General features: G+C 38.9%; 1 protein-coding gene across 3 annotated transcripts in view; it reads left to right on the forward strand.

Annotated features, from left to right (window-relative positions):
• Nucleotides 1–16,952, forward strand: part of Mid2 (midline 2) — a 114,903-nt gene that overhangs the window by 32,404 nt on the left and 65,547 nt on the right. For all 3 annotated transcript variants that reach the window (XM_045140312.1, XM_004659146.2, XM_045140313.1), the window contains exon 3: nt 2,006–2,101. In XM_045140312.1, coding sequence (XP_044996247.1) covers nt 2,006–2,101 — 96 coding nt within the window. The remainder of the gene's footprint in view (nt 1–2,005; nt 2,102–16,952) is intronic.

Consider the following 16,952-nt stretch of genomic DNA (forward strand, 5'->3'; position numbering starts at 1 on the left):
AATTCCATTTGTTTTATCTTTAATATATATTTAATTTAAAGATGATGTCCAAATCAATGCACTGCCCTTTCCCTTTTCTTCTTCTCTATTGCTTGTCCTTCCTAAGGAGACCACAGATTAAGATGGTAATGGGATGAAAGAAAGTTGAGGGAGAACTTCCACAAGCCAAGCAAAATGGGATAAGAGTGGGAAATAATTTTCATAGCAATAAAACCAAGGAAACCAAGAAAGATCTAGCAAGAAGGAAAACAAGAGTTAAGATAGCCCTCAGATTCCAGTTTGAGAACAAGTGAAATCAGAGTATCCAGCCTAGAAGTATACGCATCTATGTGTGTATCCTATAATATATTCAGGAAGCAGTGCTAAGGTCATTAAGGAACTATAGCTACTTTATAGACAGGAAAGAAGACAAGAGCATAAGTCCCATCTTTTTTCCACATTCCCCCACTCTCCAGTATCCTTCCCATCCTCTTTTCCAAACATATGAACTTTGAACCACTACAAATCATTACAACCATGGCAGCAGCAATGAGACAATGAGCATTACTGAGGGAAGGAACACTAGCAGAATGAAGGCCAGAAAGTTGGGATATTACACTGGGTAAATACTTTGTAGGATACTGGGGTGGAGGATGAGAAAATTATAGATATTTGGACAGGTTCCAGAGGGCAAGCAGCTACCAAACCTAAAAATTTGGAGATAGTGAAGAAAATATGCTCAAGTACTATGTACTGCTGCAACTATGTTATGTTCAACAGATCTGAAAATTGTTCCTAAAGTGTACCTAAAAGAAACTATGTATCAATAATTTATGGTAAGCAGTGGTTACTCTCGATAGAATCAGGCTTTGTGTTTGAAGTTTGTTGTCTCTGTGGGTAATAACCAGTATAAAGGAGAAAGGAGGTGAGATACCTTACTTGATTTTGATGTGTTGTACAATCAAAATACTGTATGTTTTTCTTGAGGCCTGATAAATATATAATGCTACCAACAAAAATACAAACACCATAGAATACTGAGCAAAGCTTTGGACTAGAAATCCAGGTTACAGTTCTAACATTGATATGTACTGCTTATAAGACTGCAAAACACTTTACCCTCACTTTGAAGTTCCTATCTTCCATAGTTAAAAGGCTGATATCTCCTTCTTCATGGGATCGAATGTTTATTAAATGGCATATATGAAATTGTTTGGACTAGTGTCTGGAAAGCAGAAATCTTTCTATAAATTATAGTATCTTTAGTCTATTCATAATACTTGTTTTTGTGCTATAGCGTTGTATGAGAGAAAAATGAGATAGATTGAAACACTTTGAAAAACTAAAATTAATGCAAGATGATACAAATTTTAGGCTGCATTAATGTCAGTACGCCCCCCTACAAATTCAAGAATGTTGCCTTTACTCAAATAATAGCAGTCTGGATCAGATGTACAGTATTATTATCTAGGATATAGAATAATTTTTCACCCGTAGCAGATATTCAGTAAGTCTATGAAATATTCATCTAATCGTGGTGTTGCTCCATAGTAAACCACTTTCCTTCCATGTGTGTCCCTGTGTTCTGTATCTAACATGAGAAGAAAATAAAGAAGGGAATGGAGGGAGGGAAGAAGGAAAAATGTAGGTATGAGAGGAGAGAGGGAAGGACAGAAGTAAAGGAAAAAAGGGAAGGGATGGAGGGAAGGCATGGACTTGGTGGCCCACACCTGTATTCTTAACATTTTGAAGGCTGAGGTAGGAGAATTACTGAGAGTTTGAAGCCAGCATGAGCTATGTAGTGAGTTCAAAGCCAGCATGGGCTACAGAGTAATATACCCTGTCTCAATCCTGCCCCCTCAAAAACAAGGAAGGGAGAGGGAGGGAGGGAGAGAGAGAGAGAGACAGAGAGAGAAAAGAAACTTGTCTACTGATTGAGCTCCACATGGTATTGGCTCTAAAGTTCATTGTTCTTTTTTCCCTTCTTCCATTTTTCCTGTTGGCTTTACATCCTCTGCGATGACAGCAAACTCTGGAGATGAACCTCACCAACCTGGTTAAGCGCAACAGTGAACTAGAAAATCAAATGGCCAAACTAATACAGATCTGCCAACAGGTTGAGGTATGTAATAGGAATTTTTACAATTCTTATGGTGGACATGGAGTGCAGTGGTGGTCCTTTGGAAGGGCTTCAGTTTTGTGAGTGTAGCTCAGCCATTTGGCATGAACATTTTCATGATGGATCCAGACAGTTTTATTTCTTTAGAAATATTATTGTAAGAAAAATGACAGAAATATATGAATTTTTAATAAAATAAATAGGTAATGGTGATGTATTGGAGACACCAGCCAAAGGGGCAATATCGTCTCCTTTCCAAACAACAGATAATATGAGAATCACACAAGAAGTGTCTTTCTTCTTCCATGAAACTGAACATTATCACTCCTTAAAGATATTACTGAACATCCTGGGAATCTTGAGTCCTTGGGGTAGGGTACATTTCATTCAGTGCAGTATTCTTTCCATGACAATATCATGAGGACTGCTTTTTCTTTTCCTAGGCTCTCCTCCCTCCATCCTCTATCCATGGTCCTAACTGTATCATTCATAATTTTCCACCTATTTTTCTTATTTACACTGATGCTTTTTAAAAGCTTTTTTTGACACCTTCTGTAAGAATAGACAGTAAACCATGATAATTATCCCTACCACACTCATTTTCCTCTCCAAAATTTGCCCTCCGTTGAATCCCTTCTTAACTCTAATTATTTCTCTTCAATTTTGATGTCATTATTTTTCCTCCTATTATGCAAGTCTTGTGTAGGTAGTGTCAGGCATTGTGAGGTCATGAACATCAAAACCATTTTGTATCTGGAAGACAGCATTGCAGGCAGTTGTATCTTTTCTTTGGCCCTTACATTTTTTTTTTTTTTTGAGGTAGGGTCTCACTCTAGCCCAGGGTGACCTGCAATTCACTATGGAGTCTCAGGGTAGCCTTGAACTCACGGTGAGCCTCCTACCTCTGCCTCCTGAATGCTGGAATTAAAAGTGTGTGCCACCACATTCAGGTGGCTCTTACATTCTTTCTACCACCTCTTCCACAATGGTTCCTGAGCTTTGGAAGTTGTGATAGAGATGTTTCACTTAGTGCATAACATTACACTGTCACTTCTTCTCAGCACTATGGTGAGTTTTAAGTCACTGCATTGATCACTGCCATCTGTAAGGAGAAGCTTCTCTAGCCAAAAGTGAGAATAGCATTAATATATGGGCATAATCATAAGTGTTTAATGGGTAGTTTGGTGGGAATACTATATGCAGTTGGCCAGACAACAGTAGCTATTACTCCCCTAGTGCTTTTGACCTCCCCAGCCATAGACTTTTGACTAGATTTTGGTGCCAGCTATGAATTCCTTCCTGTGGATTGGACCGCCAGTCCAACAAGGGAGCACTTGGCTTCCCCCCATAAAAAAACAAACAAACAAACAAACAAACAAAGAACATGCCAGTATTGTACAAGTTTGCACATTTGTCCTGGCTAAACAGTTGAAAGAGTTATAATGTCCACTGTGTTTCCACGGATTCTTGTCATCAATACATGATATCTATGCTAAAGCTGTTAGTTGTAAACTGCTATACGAGTATAAGGGTTAAAAGTTATTAGCATTGAATACCAGAGCAGAGTTTAAAAGAAGTTGAATGCTTCTTGACTTGACAAACTAGAAGAAAGAGGTCACTTTTCTTTCCTTGTCAAGAGCAGGCATGAAACTTCAACTGTATTACTCACTTTGTGTTTGTAGAAGAACTGATAGTAAGGTTTAAAGTCCAAACTCAGTCCAATCAAATATAGAATTCATTTTGTCCAATAATCAAATAAAAATGTTTCTACCTCTATATAGAGTTTTATCTCACTTGTAGGACAAGTAAGTGTAATATCTCAAATTTTCATGTTAGACAATGAAATACTTTTATTATAATCCCTATGTGAAGGACTGTGCAAAATTTTCTTATAAAGACAAGCAGTCTCTTATGTGATTAACCCCACACTTTCCTAATTGTTTGGGCTTCTTAAAGTCTTGGGCTTCTTCCGGTAGAGCAAGTGGGCATACTGGGATGATGAGCATACTAAAGCAATATATCCCAGCTGGATACTTCAGTTTTAGAACAGAATGGTACTCTATATAGGGTACATAGGATACTACTAGTTTTATACATGTGAGATTATATAATACGAAGGAGGTTTTGGGAAGAAGCATATGTAATGAAAAAAAAAAAGACCACTGGAATGTGAGTTGGAAAGCTAGGTTCTTGACTTGGCTTTTCTATTATCTGGCTACATGAATATAAGTCCGTTTCAGTGTCCTTCCTTAAATATGAGAAGTTGAACTGATTTTATAACTTTCAGTGTCTTTCCAGATTTCACAAGTCACAGTTTTGTGAAGTAACTTTCTTTATTGTTTTTCTTCTTTGCTGTCTCATCTTTTCCAAGACAGAAGAAAAAAAAAAAACTATTTCTGAGTAGTTTTCAGCTAATCAGTATCCCCCTGTGTTCCATTCTATCAAGGCTTCCCATGATACTCTTAGATTACTGCCTAAGAAATCCACACTGGTGAAGGGACAAGAGAGAATTGTAAGCAGGAGGCCAGATAAGGGATCTCTCAGCTTAGAATTTGCATAATTGAAGGTAGAGTAAGAGCTAAGAGTGAATAAAATGTGAGGAGAAATTATAATAATCACCTTCCTCATACTAATAAAAATATTAGGTACAGAGTAAGCTATAGTAAAAATAGTAAAATTAACAGTTTAATTCCATTGATTCATGTTAGGTCCTCTCTAATACTTCTTCTGACCACTAGAAAGCTTATCACTGGCTAATTTCACCCAGATATAGCTCTTTGCCAATCTTTCCCAGACCATTCTAGCAATCAATCCATTGTATTATGGGCCCTACTCTTTTCAAGTGGTAAGAGTAGGCTTCATACAATAATTCATCATTGTATTAGTAGGAAAGCTACACTTTGCTGTGTTGTTTAACAAGTGATGTTTTTCCTTTTGTTGCTGAGGCTGGAACCCAGGGCCTTGCACATGTTAGGCCAGTGCTCTACCACAAAGCCAACATACTTAGCCCAACCAGTGATATTTGGAAGTACCTTTCTGAAATTAGCCTTAGCATTAAGGAAATGATTCTCAGTGATACCCCGTGTAAGCAAAGTAAGAGGGAAGAGTGGCTCATGGGAAGCTATCAAAGTAGATATTCAAGTAACACCCTTGGGTGCTTATTAAATTTCATCATGTAAGCCACTGTCTGCTGGAGCTAATAAAAAAAGATCAGCTGTTACTAAAAGATTCATACCTGGTACAAGGAAAATCTGTGTTTTGAGGACTTGCTTACATACTATAAAAATTCATTGTGATGTGACTACCACACCTATGTATGAAATATAGTTAATGAAATAAAAACATTAATTGAGAGCTAAGAAAGAATAAGTGAGATAAGAAAATAATGTTGATCATGGCAGTGTGTTTTTGGAGCTAACTGCATATGGTCTATCCAGTTTAGGATTCTGTCCTGGACAGGAACCTTCCAGGATGGTTTGTTAGTCCATGGCTGTGCCCTGTGACATCATTCCTTTGAAAAGGTTAGAGATATGCCCTTTAATGATAGGGTGAATCCAGACTACTTATTATACCCAGTCAACACAGAGTCTGTGTGTGCAAGAAGCTTCAGGACAACCCTAAGATTAGTAATGTGGTTAAAGAAGAATTTGAGATTTCACAAATGCTTATAAATACTTTATAAAATGAAATAAATCTGGGATAATGTTATCCGTGACAGCCTGACATTGAATGGTGATTTGGAGTGTTTTTTATTTTATCTTATCCAGATTTGTCTATAATCAATGAGTATATTCTCAGTGTAAGCTAGGCATTTCACATTGGGCGGGGATGGAAGATACCAGCTAAGTCACTTCTGAGAAAACTAGAATAGGCCACTTTCCTGCCAAACCTGTTCCCCTTCCTTATTGTCTGCAAGTGTTTTGTCACAGATTGACTTTTCATAAAGAGGCCATAAATACTGCTTCCCCATCCTTGTCTTTTCTCCCTGATCTCCATTCTCCTTGGAAAGTAAACAAAGCTGTACTCTTCCTATTATTACAGAAACAGAGATTAAGATCACTACAGATTTATTAGCTGAGTTGGAGCTTATTATAGTTGTTGCTCAGCTTTCAGAATTCAGTAAATAGGCAGTTGGAAATAATTTCTTTTGGAGGTGGAGAACACAGGAATCAGGCAGATGCAGATCCAAGACTTTCCTTTAATCTGGTTAAGGAAGGACATGCTTTGACCTTGATATTCTGGCCACTTGATCTCTATATATAGTTCTTTGTCCTGGCTCATCAGGCATCCTTTGTTTATTTTTCCAAAGGAAATCTCTGAGTAATGCATAGCAAAGGGAAAACGTATACTAAAAGATGGATACTTCCTTTTGTCCTACAAGACTCCATGCTTCTGTGAATAATGGGCATGCCTTAAGAATTCCCAGGAGAAAAAAAAAATACTTAAATTATTAGCAATCAGCTGGTCAACCACATTTCTTGAGCATGCACCATGAACTTAGTCTGTTGGACAACTTAGAAGCTACAGAAGAAGCATATAGTTGTTCATCTCCACAGACCTACAGTCTAGCTTTGGAAGGGACAAGCTCTGATGAAGAAGAGTATTATGAAAGCAACATGAAGTGTAGGGAATACAAATGGGTGCAGTGTATCCCTTCTATTTTATGTGTTTAGTTTTGTTATTAGCTTTTTGAGCCCTGAGCCTATACAAACACTTTCATGAATATTTTGTGTGCCACTTTTCTTTCTTTTCTTCCAGAGTGTTACGATACAATGAGCTGATCTGTCCTAGAAGTTCTATGGGTAGGTTGTTATTATCTGGCTCTTCTCAAGTCTTTCTAGGCGCTGGGAAGCATTGCTGTTCAGCATTAGGAACAGGAAGATAGAAAGGAGATGGATGGCTTGGGGAAGGCTTCTCTTGGTTTGGAGAGTTAAAACATTCTGTCTTCTCACAAAGTCTTATCTCCAATCACTTCTGGACGTCTTTCTCTTCAGACTTAAAACTCTAGATATTCTCTCTTCTGTTCCTACTGTTCATTGGAAAGGTACTTGGATTAACAAGGTCAAGAATCTTGAAATGTATCTAATAGATACCTATCCAATTCTCTGAGTATAAAAAACAGGTATTTTAAACAATTTTATTTTTGTTTTTATTTTTGAAGTTTATTTATGTTTATGTACTTGCAAGCAGAGGGAGATAGAGAGGAGACAGATAGAAAGAAAGAATGTGTGTGCCAGGGCCTCCAGCCACTGAAAACAAACTACAGATGCATGAACCTCTTTGTGCATCTGACTTTACATGGGTACTGGGGAATTGAATGTGGGTTGTTAGGCTTTGTAAGAAAACACCTAAACCACTAAGCTATTCCTCTGGCTCCAAAATTGATTTAAAAACCCTGCTATCATGATTTCAGCAGCTGATCCTTAACTGTATTAGAACGGTTGAACTAGGAGAAGGAAAGGAATCTAACCCATTTGAACATTTTTTTTTTTTTGGAAGGAGCCCTCTACAAGAACTGAAGAAATGATTTTAAAAAATTGAGTACCTACAATAAAGTGAGTTTAACTGGGGGATTTTAATGAGAAAATGCATTTTAGGCAAAGCTGCAGAAAAGAAAATAAATAATCCTCTGTAGAGGCAGGCAACAAAGATATTAGTGAAGCAAAGATGGCAGCTTGGATGCGAACAATGTACTCTAAGCTCTGGATCTACAGCAATAATAGAAAATGGTTCCTGTCTCCAAGAAACAGAAAAATTGGCTGACAAACAGGCAAATAGGATTTGAAGGGGTCATAGTTGTAATGAAGATAAATGGAGGATGACAAGTTGGCATAGAAGAAGAAATACCATAATCTGCCTGAAGAGCTTCAGAAAGGCTACAGAAGGCTCAAAAGTGGAGTTATCTTAAAACATGAATAGACTTTTGAAAGCAAAAATGAAATAAAGGATTTAAAAGCATGCAAGAATATAGAAAGATGATCAGCATAGAGGTATTCAGGGTACCACCAAAAGTTTGTAAGAGTTGATAATCATTGCAAGAGGCAAGTGTAAAGAAGTAGCTTGTGCCCAGAAAATGACGGGCCCTGTTCATTTTATATAGGTATTGTGACTTTATCTTGAGGAGTCTGTGGTGCCATGAAAAGATTTTTAATTATACATTTATTTGCAAGCATAGAGAGACCGAGGAGAGACAAACACAGAATGGGGATGCCAGGGCCTCTAGCTGCTGTAAACAAACTCCAAATGCATGTGACACTTTGTGCATCTGGCTTTATGTGGGTACTGGGGAATCAAACCTGGGTCATTAGGCTTTATAGGCAAGTGCCTTAACTGCTGAGTCATCTCTCATGGCCCTCATGGAAAGATTCTTACCAAGATTCTTACTACCTGGATAAAATTTGCACTTAAGAAATATGTCTAAGGCTATGTATGGGATGATGAGTTGAGCAGGGGGTCCATGGTCAAAAATGAAGACAAAGAGACTCATTATACTTTCACTGTACAGGTAAAGATGAAGGTCCTACATAAGGCTGTGACATTAAGATTACGGAGCAATAGATAAATTCACAACATTTCTAGGAGTAGAATCAGTAGTGCTTGATGATGCCACAGGATGATCCAAAGGTTATTTTTATTATTTTAAAAGTATTGTTTAGGGCTGGAGAGATGGCTTAGCGGTTAAGCGCTTGCCTGTGAAGCCTAAGGACCCTGGTTTGAGGCTCGGTTCCCCAGGTCCCACGTTAGCCAGATGCACAAGGGGGTGCACGCGTCTGGAGTTCGTTTGCAGAGGCTGGAAGCCCTGGTGCGCCCATTCTCTCTCTCTCCCTCTATCTGTCTTTCTCTCTGTGTCTGTTGCTCTCATATAAATAAATAAAAAAATTTTTAAAAGTTTTTTTTTTAAATAAAAGTATTGTTTATTCCTAGGGTGATTGAATGTATCTGTTGTCTTACACTAGGATAGGAAATACACAAGTTTTTTTTGGACATAGGCATGATATTTATTGTGCATGCCTCGGGGAGTCAGGTAGGGAATCCCTGATAGGCAGCTGACTGGCTATGTCTGAAGGTAAGGGGAGAGTTCTGGGAAAGGGCAAATCTTGTAAGTGACTATCATTTAAGTAGTACCTGAAGCCACAGGGGATGGGCAGGACAAGAAGAACACTGAGGACAGACAAAACTGTGCCCCTCACAACTCTATTATATTTCCATGTGCAAGGCCAAAATACATACTACTTGAATTCCCTTTGTTCTTTGCTGTTCTCCTGGACCCACTTTAAGGATGACTTATAGTGAGGAAGAGGTATGAGTTAGGGATGTGAATTCTGGAAGACAGTAGAGGAGAACTGTAAAGAGCAGTCAAGGAAGGAGGAAACCAATCAGAAACAGAGGGCCAAAATGTCAAAGGAAAATATGCTTTCAAGGTGTAGAAGATCAGATTGTGTCTGTTGGTGCAGAGACATTATAGGAAAAGATAATATTTTTGGCTTTTGAGGAAGAAAGGTCTATGCAAAGATGAGGATGGAAAATAGATGTGGAGAGGCCAAGGAGAAAGTAAGATGTAGGGAAATGCAGGCTGTAAGAAGCTTGATTGTGATGATGAAGAGAGAAATAGAGTGGTAGTTATTACCCTGTTGATGTGCAGAGCAATTATACACACACACACACACACACACACACACACACACACACACACACACACAAACTATTCTATTTGTCTATCAGTTCTGTTACTGGGCAAATAACAGTAGGAATCACTAGATCCAGTGCGACCAAACACATATTCCCTTCCTGACTCGGTTTCCAGCCAGAACTCCCCAGCTTGATTTTTACAAAAAGCTTCTCCTAGAAATGGTGTGTAGATTCCAAGTTGCAGTGTGCTCTGGAAGGGTTGAAATTGATCAGACGAGAGTGATCATGCTAACTTTGTAAACTTGAACCTTCAGTTTCATCTATAAAATTTGTACTAATACTTTGAAAGGAAGGGTAATAGATCTAAAGCACCTGTTACTGTGCCTAGTATATAGTCAGAGCACTGTGCCTAGTATATAGTCAGAGCTCTATAAGTGATGGTTGGAGGAAGAGGAAGAGGAGAAAAAAGAGGAGAAGTAGTAAGCATGAGCAGTTTTTAGCAATAGCAATCATCCTCATAATAGTTGGGCAACACACACATTGCCAGAAATTCCTATCCTTTGCCTTCAGGAATTCCCAAGGTATTTATCACTGTTTTTGAGGAGTGAGGAAAACGAGAAAATCCCTATTGCTCACAACCAATTTCAAATTTAACTTACATAAACCAGGGATTTCCTTGGAAAGAGGGAGTAGTATTAAAATTGTAGTACCAAAAATGCTGGAAATCTCAGATCTGTGGCCCTTCTAATAACCAACAAATAACTTCTGCAAAAATGAGAAGCTGAAAGTGTTTTATGTCCAATAAGCTGATAATTTTCAGCTATGTTTTTGAGGAAGGGTCTTACTCTAACCCAGGCAGACCTGGAACTCACTCTATAGCCCAGGCCATCCTCAAACGCACAGTGAACCTGTTATATTAGTCTCTTGAGGGCTGGGATCAAAGGTGTGAGCCACCATACCCAGCTCCAGTTTTCGGTTATTAAATTAAATTTTATTTAGTAGGGAAAATCTCATTCATTGCCCTTCTCCTTCTACAAGAGTATCTAAGGGAATTTTTGCATTGCTACTTAAGTAAGCTTACCTATTATCCTGACCACAGTGCTCTGGATTATTGCCTCCAAGAAAAAGTGAAAGTTTTAGAGAAGGATATATGCTTTCATCTCCAGTGGTTTTCAAAAGAGAGTTCATTGGGATTTATAAAAAGTGTTTTTTAGCCAAAATGTTCAGTGAGTATTTTTATGAAAGTTGAAGAGCAAGAAAACATACTTGATAGCTCCTGAGAAGAATTTAGACCACCTGTGATTTGTGAGAATGTAATACACATTTTGAAACCATTATGGAATTACAGGTGGAGAAAATGTTTTCCATGAACAATGGAATACAAGTGCATTGTGGCCTAGTCAGTCTATTCATTTATATTGCAGTGATGACTAATTCAGCATATTATAGTCAATTGTATTAAGTATATAGCAATTGACATTTAATATAAATGAAAAACCTAACTATTGTGCAATCTGAAGTGTGGGCATAACCTATTTTTATACTAGAAAAGATATACTTTATAATTTTTCAGACACTTAATGGATTCAATCTTTTTTTAAAAAGACTTTGTGACATTTCTTGATATATTGCAGTAAAATAGCATTTTAGCATTTTTGAAGACCTTAAATATTACAGTGGGAATACTTGGAGGCCCATCTTGCATGCTACGCTCTTTTACAATCTGCTCAACTTCTTCATTTTAAAAGTGCTCTTGAAAAATTAATAGAATGCTAGGATTCAGCTAAAGACCCAACATATCTTGTATCTTTGCATGCTCCCAAATCTTCTTTTAACTCTAGTGTTTCCTACCATCAATATTACCAAAAGTAAAAGGTAAACAAACTAAAGTGTTTCAGCTTAAATCTAAAACAACCATCATGCACACAGCTGATGTGATATAATTTGTGTGTGGTGTATGCATGTGTGCATGCAGCTGTGCATGTACTTTGTACTTGTGGCTCATGTAGAGGATAAAGGAAAACATCACATGTCCTCCTCTATTGCTGTTCAGAGTCTGTCATTGAACCTGGATTTGCCATTTTTGATCATACGGACTAAGCAGCAATCCCAGAGATTCTGGTCTCCAGTCTTCAGGTGTTGTTGCCAGCTTTGCATTGCTGGGACAAATACCAGATCAAAAGCAGCTTATGGGGAAAAAAAGGTTCATTTCAGGTTTACAGGATCCAGGGGAAACACCATTATTGAAGGAAGATGCTGGCTCACTTCCATATTCATAGCAGAGACACCACCAACAGCCAGCAGCACAAAAAGAAGCTAGCACAAAATTTGAACACCCAGAGCTCCAAATTGTTCTCCATACACCCTAGGGCTGGATTTAAGATCTGCCCCCCAACACACCTTACAGCAGGACTCCAAGATCTGCCCCAGTGACATGCTTATTCCCCAGTAGGGCTCTGCCCAATGGAGATTCAAGTTTCAAGCCTGGTCAAACATGATATCCCAAGACACTAGCTCTTTGTAGTAGCTGTTGCACAGTCCTAGCATAACTACAACATCTTCCAATTTATACTGCAAACCATGGTCCTTCCTCACAGCTCCATACAATGGCCAATGTTTGGCCTTCAATACAGGGACCTTACCCTGCTTCACAATGCTACATGTCTGCAGCCAGTTCCTAGAACTGATTGTATGCATATAATGGCCTTACTTGGCTGTACACAGGTATTTAACGCTATTACACATGCCATATTTCAGCATCAGTGTCTGGAGCCATACTGTACATACAATTATTCTTCCTTGCATTTTTCATGCCTTCGAAACCAGCAGGAGGTGTTTGGCATAGCCAAATTTGTTAATTCATGAAGGAAGAAAACCTTGTCCTTGAAGAGCAGGATATACCTTTTAGAATTCTTCCATTAAGTCATTTTCTTGTAAAAGATTTTTCATTCCTCTTTACTGAGCCTTTACTGGGTGGGTTTTACCTTCAGGCAACCTTTTTCATTGTCCTAATGCAAAGCAGTTGGTCTACCTCTGTTTACAATTGCAGCTTCAGAAATCTAAAACCAATCTCTGTGCCAGTAACTTTAAGCTAGTTTATTGTTTTTTCAAACCATGAATCCTTCATATATTCCTGTGGTACACCTTCTGCCAAGCACACTAGCCCATTACTTTTAAATTCAGCCTTGATGAAACTCTTTGGCCATGTGTAGAAACATGCAGCCAACCTTTAGGCCTTAGCCCACGTCCAACAAAGTTCTCTGCTGTTTCTCCTTACCCTTTGAAAATTCATAAGACAAGACTTTACAGTCCACAATTCTCTCTGCATTTAGCATTTTCCAACTTTCAGCAGAATAACCCATAAAATCTGGCTTACTACATTGTGAGGCTTCTCCAGTTCCAAGGACCAAGTCCTTCTACATTCCTTCAGAAAAAAAAAAAAAAAGTCAAAAGACCAACATCCACGTGGTCAGATTCATCACAGAAATGCTACCAGTTCTGGTACCAAATTACTGTCGCAGTCAGCTTTGCATTGCTTGGACAAATACCTGACTAAAAGAAGCTTATGGGAAGAAAGAATTGATTTCAGGTTTACAGTATCTATGGGAAACACTATCAATGACAGAAGAATCTGGCTCACTTCCATAGATTCATAGGAGACACCACCAACAGCCACCAGCACAGGAAAAGACAGCAAACACAATACTCAAACAGTCAGAGCTTGAAACTGTTCTCCACACACCTTAGAACTGAATTTAAGTTCTGCCCCAAACACACCTTAAGGCTGGACTCCAAGATCCATTCCTAGTGACATACCACTTCTCCATTCGGGCTCTGCCCACTGAAGACTCAAGATTCAAGCCTAAGTCTATGGGGCTACACATTTAAATGACTACACCAGGATTCAGGCTTATGTGGCCACACTTAGCTTATTATGTATGTGCTGGAGGATAAAATTCAGGCTGAATCAGGCCTCATGTCTGCATAACAAACATTCTTATCTGCTGAACCATCTTCCTAGCCTTGAGATATACCTTTTATATGTTCTCTTCAAGAAACTTCCAGCTGCTTGTTATGTTTAGTAGGGATTGGCAGGAGGAGACAATCAAATTTGAATAATTTATTCAGGAGATTGTGCCCCAGGCATTATTGTTTCTGTTCACAGTATTTTTGACAACCCTGTGATATAGTTGGTGATATTTGCATTTTTCAATCAATGAACCCAAGTGCTAGAAAAATTAGATGTTTTACTCAAGGTCATACATACAGGAAGTTGAGATTCAGTTCTGTATCTTTTGCTGTACAGCTCCTGTTCTAAGCATTTTGCTATGCAGCTCAGGGGAGCCTGTTCTTTTCAGTAGCCACTGATTCATTTAAGGAGACATCTCTGGTATTCCCACATTTTTCTACTAAATAGTTCAGGCTCTAGAAGAATAAGTACCATTGTGGGACCTGTAGCAAGCCTCATATGTACATATTCTGCTTTGGCCTATCTCTGGTAATCCATAGAAAGTCTCCTAACAGCTCTTCTTGGGGTAGGGAGGAGAGGGAGACCTGCTAGAGTTGGCAGCTGGAAGAAATTTTGCTCATGATCATGCTCTTATTGCTCAAGTTATTTTGGAACCCATGCAGTTAGTGAAAATTTGGTAGTTGGCACCAGGTATCAACAATGTCCTATCATATGAAACCTGAGCTCAGTTGCCAAGGCTTGTTTGGCAGGATCTTCCTCCAAGAGCTGGGCATGGCTAAGTTTCAGGGTAAAAGGTATATTGATGAGACACAGGCTTCCTTAGTAGTTGCACAGAATTTGGCAATACAGTAGTACTGTATAAAGTATAATTAATGTTACCACTGTTGACAAAAAAGACACACTTTAAATAAAATATAAGGTAGTTTATTCTGGAGCCAAATATGAGTGACCATGGCACCAGGAACACAGATTTAGGTTACCCCAACTTTATTTTCCAATGTGTTAACAATTTCATGAAGTTTTTTTATAATTACAGAACAAAAGAAAGTCACAAATCAAGATACTTTTCAAATACAATGGCTGACCATCAGATAGGTGGATTATAGCAAAGCTGGGAAATTTCTATCATAGGCCTTAGATGTTATCTGATGACATTTTTAGCCCTTGGGTTGGTGAAGCTGGGGGGTCTGTTCCCCCCCCCCCGAGGTAGGGTCTCACTGTAGCTCAGGCTGACCTGGATTCACTCTGTATTCTCAGGGTAGCCTTGAACTCACTGTGATTCTCCTGCCTCTGCCTCCCTAGTGATGGGTTTAAAGGCGTGCGCCACCACGCCTGGTGGGGGGGGCTCTGTTTTTGTATTCCCAAAAAATTACACCTGATCAACTGATAGTCACCAGGATGTTAGGTCAGACACAGAGGTGGACAATAAATGGCTATTAAAGGGCTGGAGGTAGCCCAAGGTAATTTGACTCTGACTTGCAACATTCCATCTCTCTGTGGTCACAGGAGCTTTATCAGTCCATTCAGCCTTGCTGGAAGTATGAGCAACAGATACAGCTGTTTTCTGGGAACTTTAGTTCACACCACATTGAAACTATAAATATAATATCATACTGACTGCATTTTTATAGATTTCTTAGAAAAAGGGAGTGGGTAATTAGTATAAATGGTGGGCCCTTTTTCTTTGATGGAATAATTAAGAAGTGTATGTTAGCTCTTTCCTTCATTAGGACAGAAAAGGAATCCCACATCCTAGCACATTTCCACTACTTTCTCTTCTCACTAAATCAAATCTTGAATCCAACTTTATCCTGTCTCAGGTTGTTCTAGGATCTTTCATATCCCGTAGTTGCTTAAAGTTCTCATTAATCTAGACAATAGCCTGGTGAGGAATATACAAGTTTCTCATTTTAAAGTTGGGTAAATTGAGGAAAAGAGTGGGTTACAAATGTGCATAGGGCAGAATGAGAGTTTGCATCCATTTTTTTAAAAAATTTTTATTTATTTGAGAGCGACAGACACAGAGAGAAAGACCAATAGAGGGAGAGAGAGAATGGGCGCGCCAGGGCTTCCAGCCTCTGCAAACGAACTTCAGACGCATGCGCCCCGTTGTGCATCTGCTTAATGTGGGACCTGGGGAACCGAGCCTCAAACCAGGGTCCTTAGGCTTCACAGGCAAGTGCTTAACCGCTAAGCCATCTCTCCAGCCCAAGATTCATCTATTGATGGCCCTATGTGAAATGTTTTCCTGATTGTTGTACTCATGGGCTGGGTACAAACAAATATCTGTGTGATCAGTCTTAGAGTGTCATGGGAGTATGCATCCATGTGTGATAGTAGAACAGTATTGGGGCATGCTTTCCCTGTAGGGGTAATCTCTCCAGAGCATGCACCTTAGTGTTCTTGTATGTGCAATGCATCTGACTACTCCAGATGGCTATCTGTGTTTATCAGTTGTGTTTGGGTTTGGAGGGCTATATGAAAAGAAGATATATGTAAAAAGAAGGCAATATGTGTAGTGAGAGATTTGTGTTTCAACTGGATAGTGAGGACTACTTTGACCCCTGTGTTTTCTTTAACCTCAAATGCTTCTTTCAATTTCTTGGAGTTTTCTCCATATAAGGAGATAAACTAGAACAAAAGTGGAGGCTTTTGGGCTGGAGAGATGGTTTAGTGGTTAAGCGCTTGCCTGTGAAGCCTAAGAACCCCAGTTCGAGGCTTGGTTCCCCAGGTCCCACGTTAGCCAGATGCACAAGGGGGCGCACGCTTCTGGAGTTCATTTGCAGAGGCTGGAAGCCCTGGTGCACCCATTGTCTCTCCCTCCCTCTATCTGTCTTTCTCTCTGTGTCTGTCACTCTCAAATAAATAAATAAATAAATAAAAATATTTTTAAAAAGTGGAGGCTTTTGTTTCTTATTATTGGACATTATGTTTCTTTCGTTCAGAGCTGACTTTTCTCCCTCTTTTCCTCTATATACCAAGCTTTTTCACCTTCTCCTCAGAAACATCAAAGACACAATATAACCATTGGTTCTGGAATAATTTTAAACTAAATCAACTTCAGCTCAATGATTGTATTGTGCCAATGTGAGTCCATGTCACATAGAATCACACAGTTGCACCTTTAGCTTCTCAGCTCCAATCTGAGTACAGGTAATCAATCATACACTGGCCTGAAATATAAGGCATCTGAGTGCCCAAATATGTCTTACTAGAAAACTATAAGGTACTGGGGCAAGTCTAAGACATAAGGTG

Source organism: Jaculus jaculus, chromosome X (assembly GCF_020740685.1).
Source record: "Jaculus jaculus isolate mJacJac1 chromosome X, mJacJac1.mat.Y.cur, whole genome shotgun sequence".
Lineage (NCBI taxonomy): Eukaryota > Metazoa > Chordata > Mammalia > Rodentia > Dipodidae > Jaculus > Jaculus jaculus.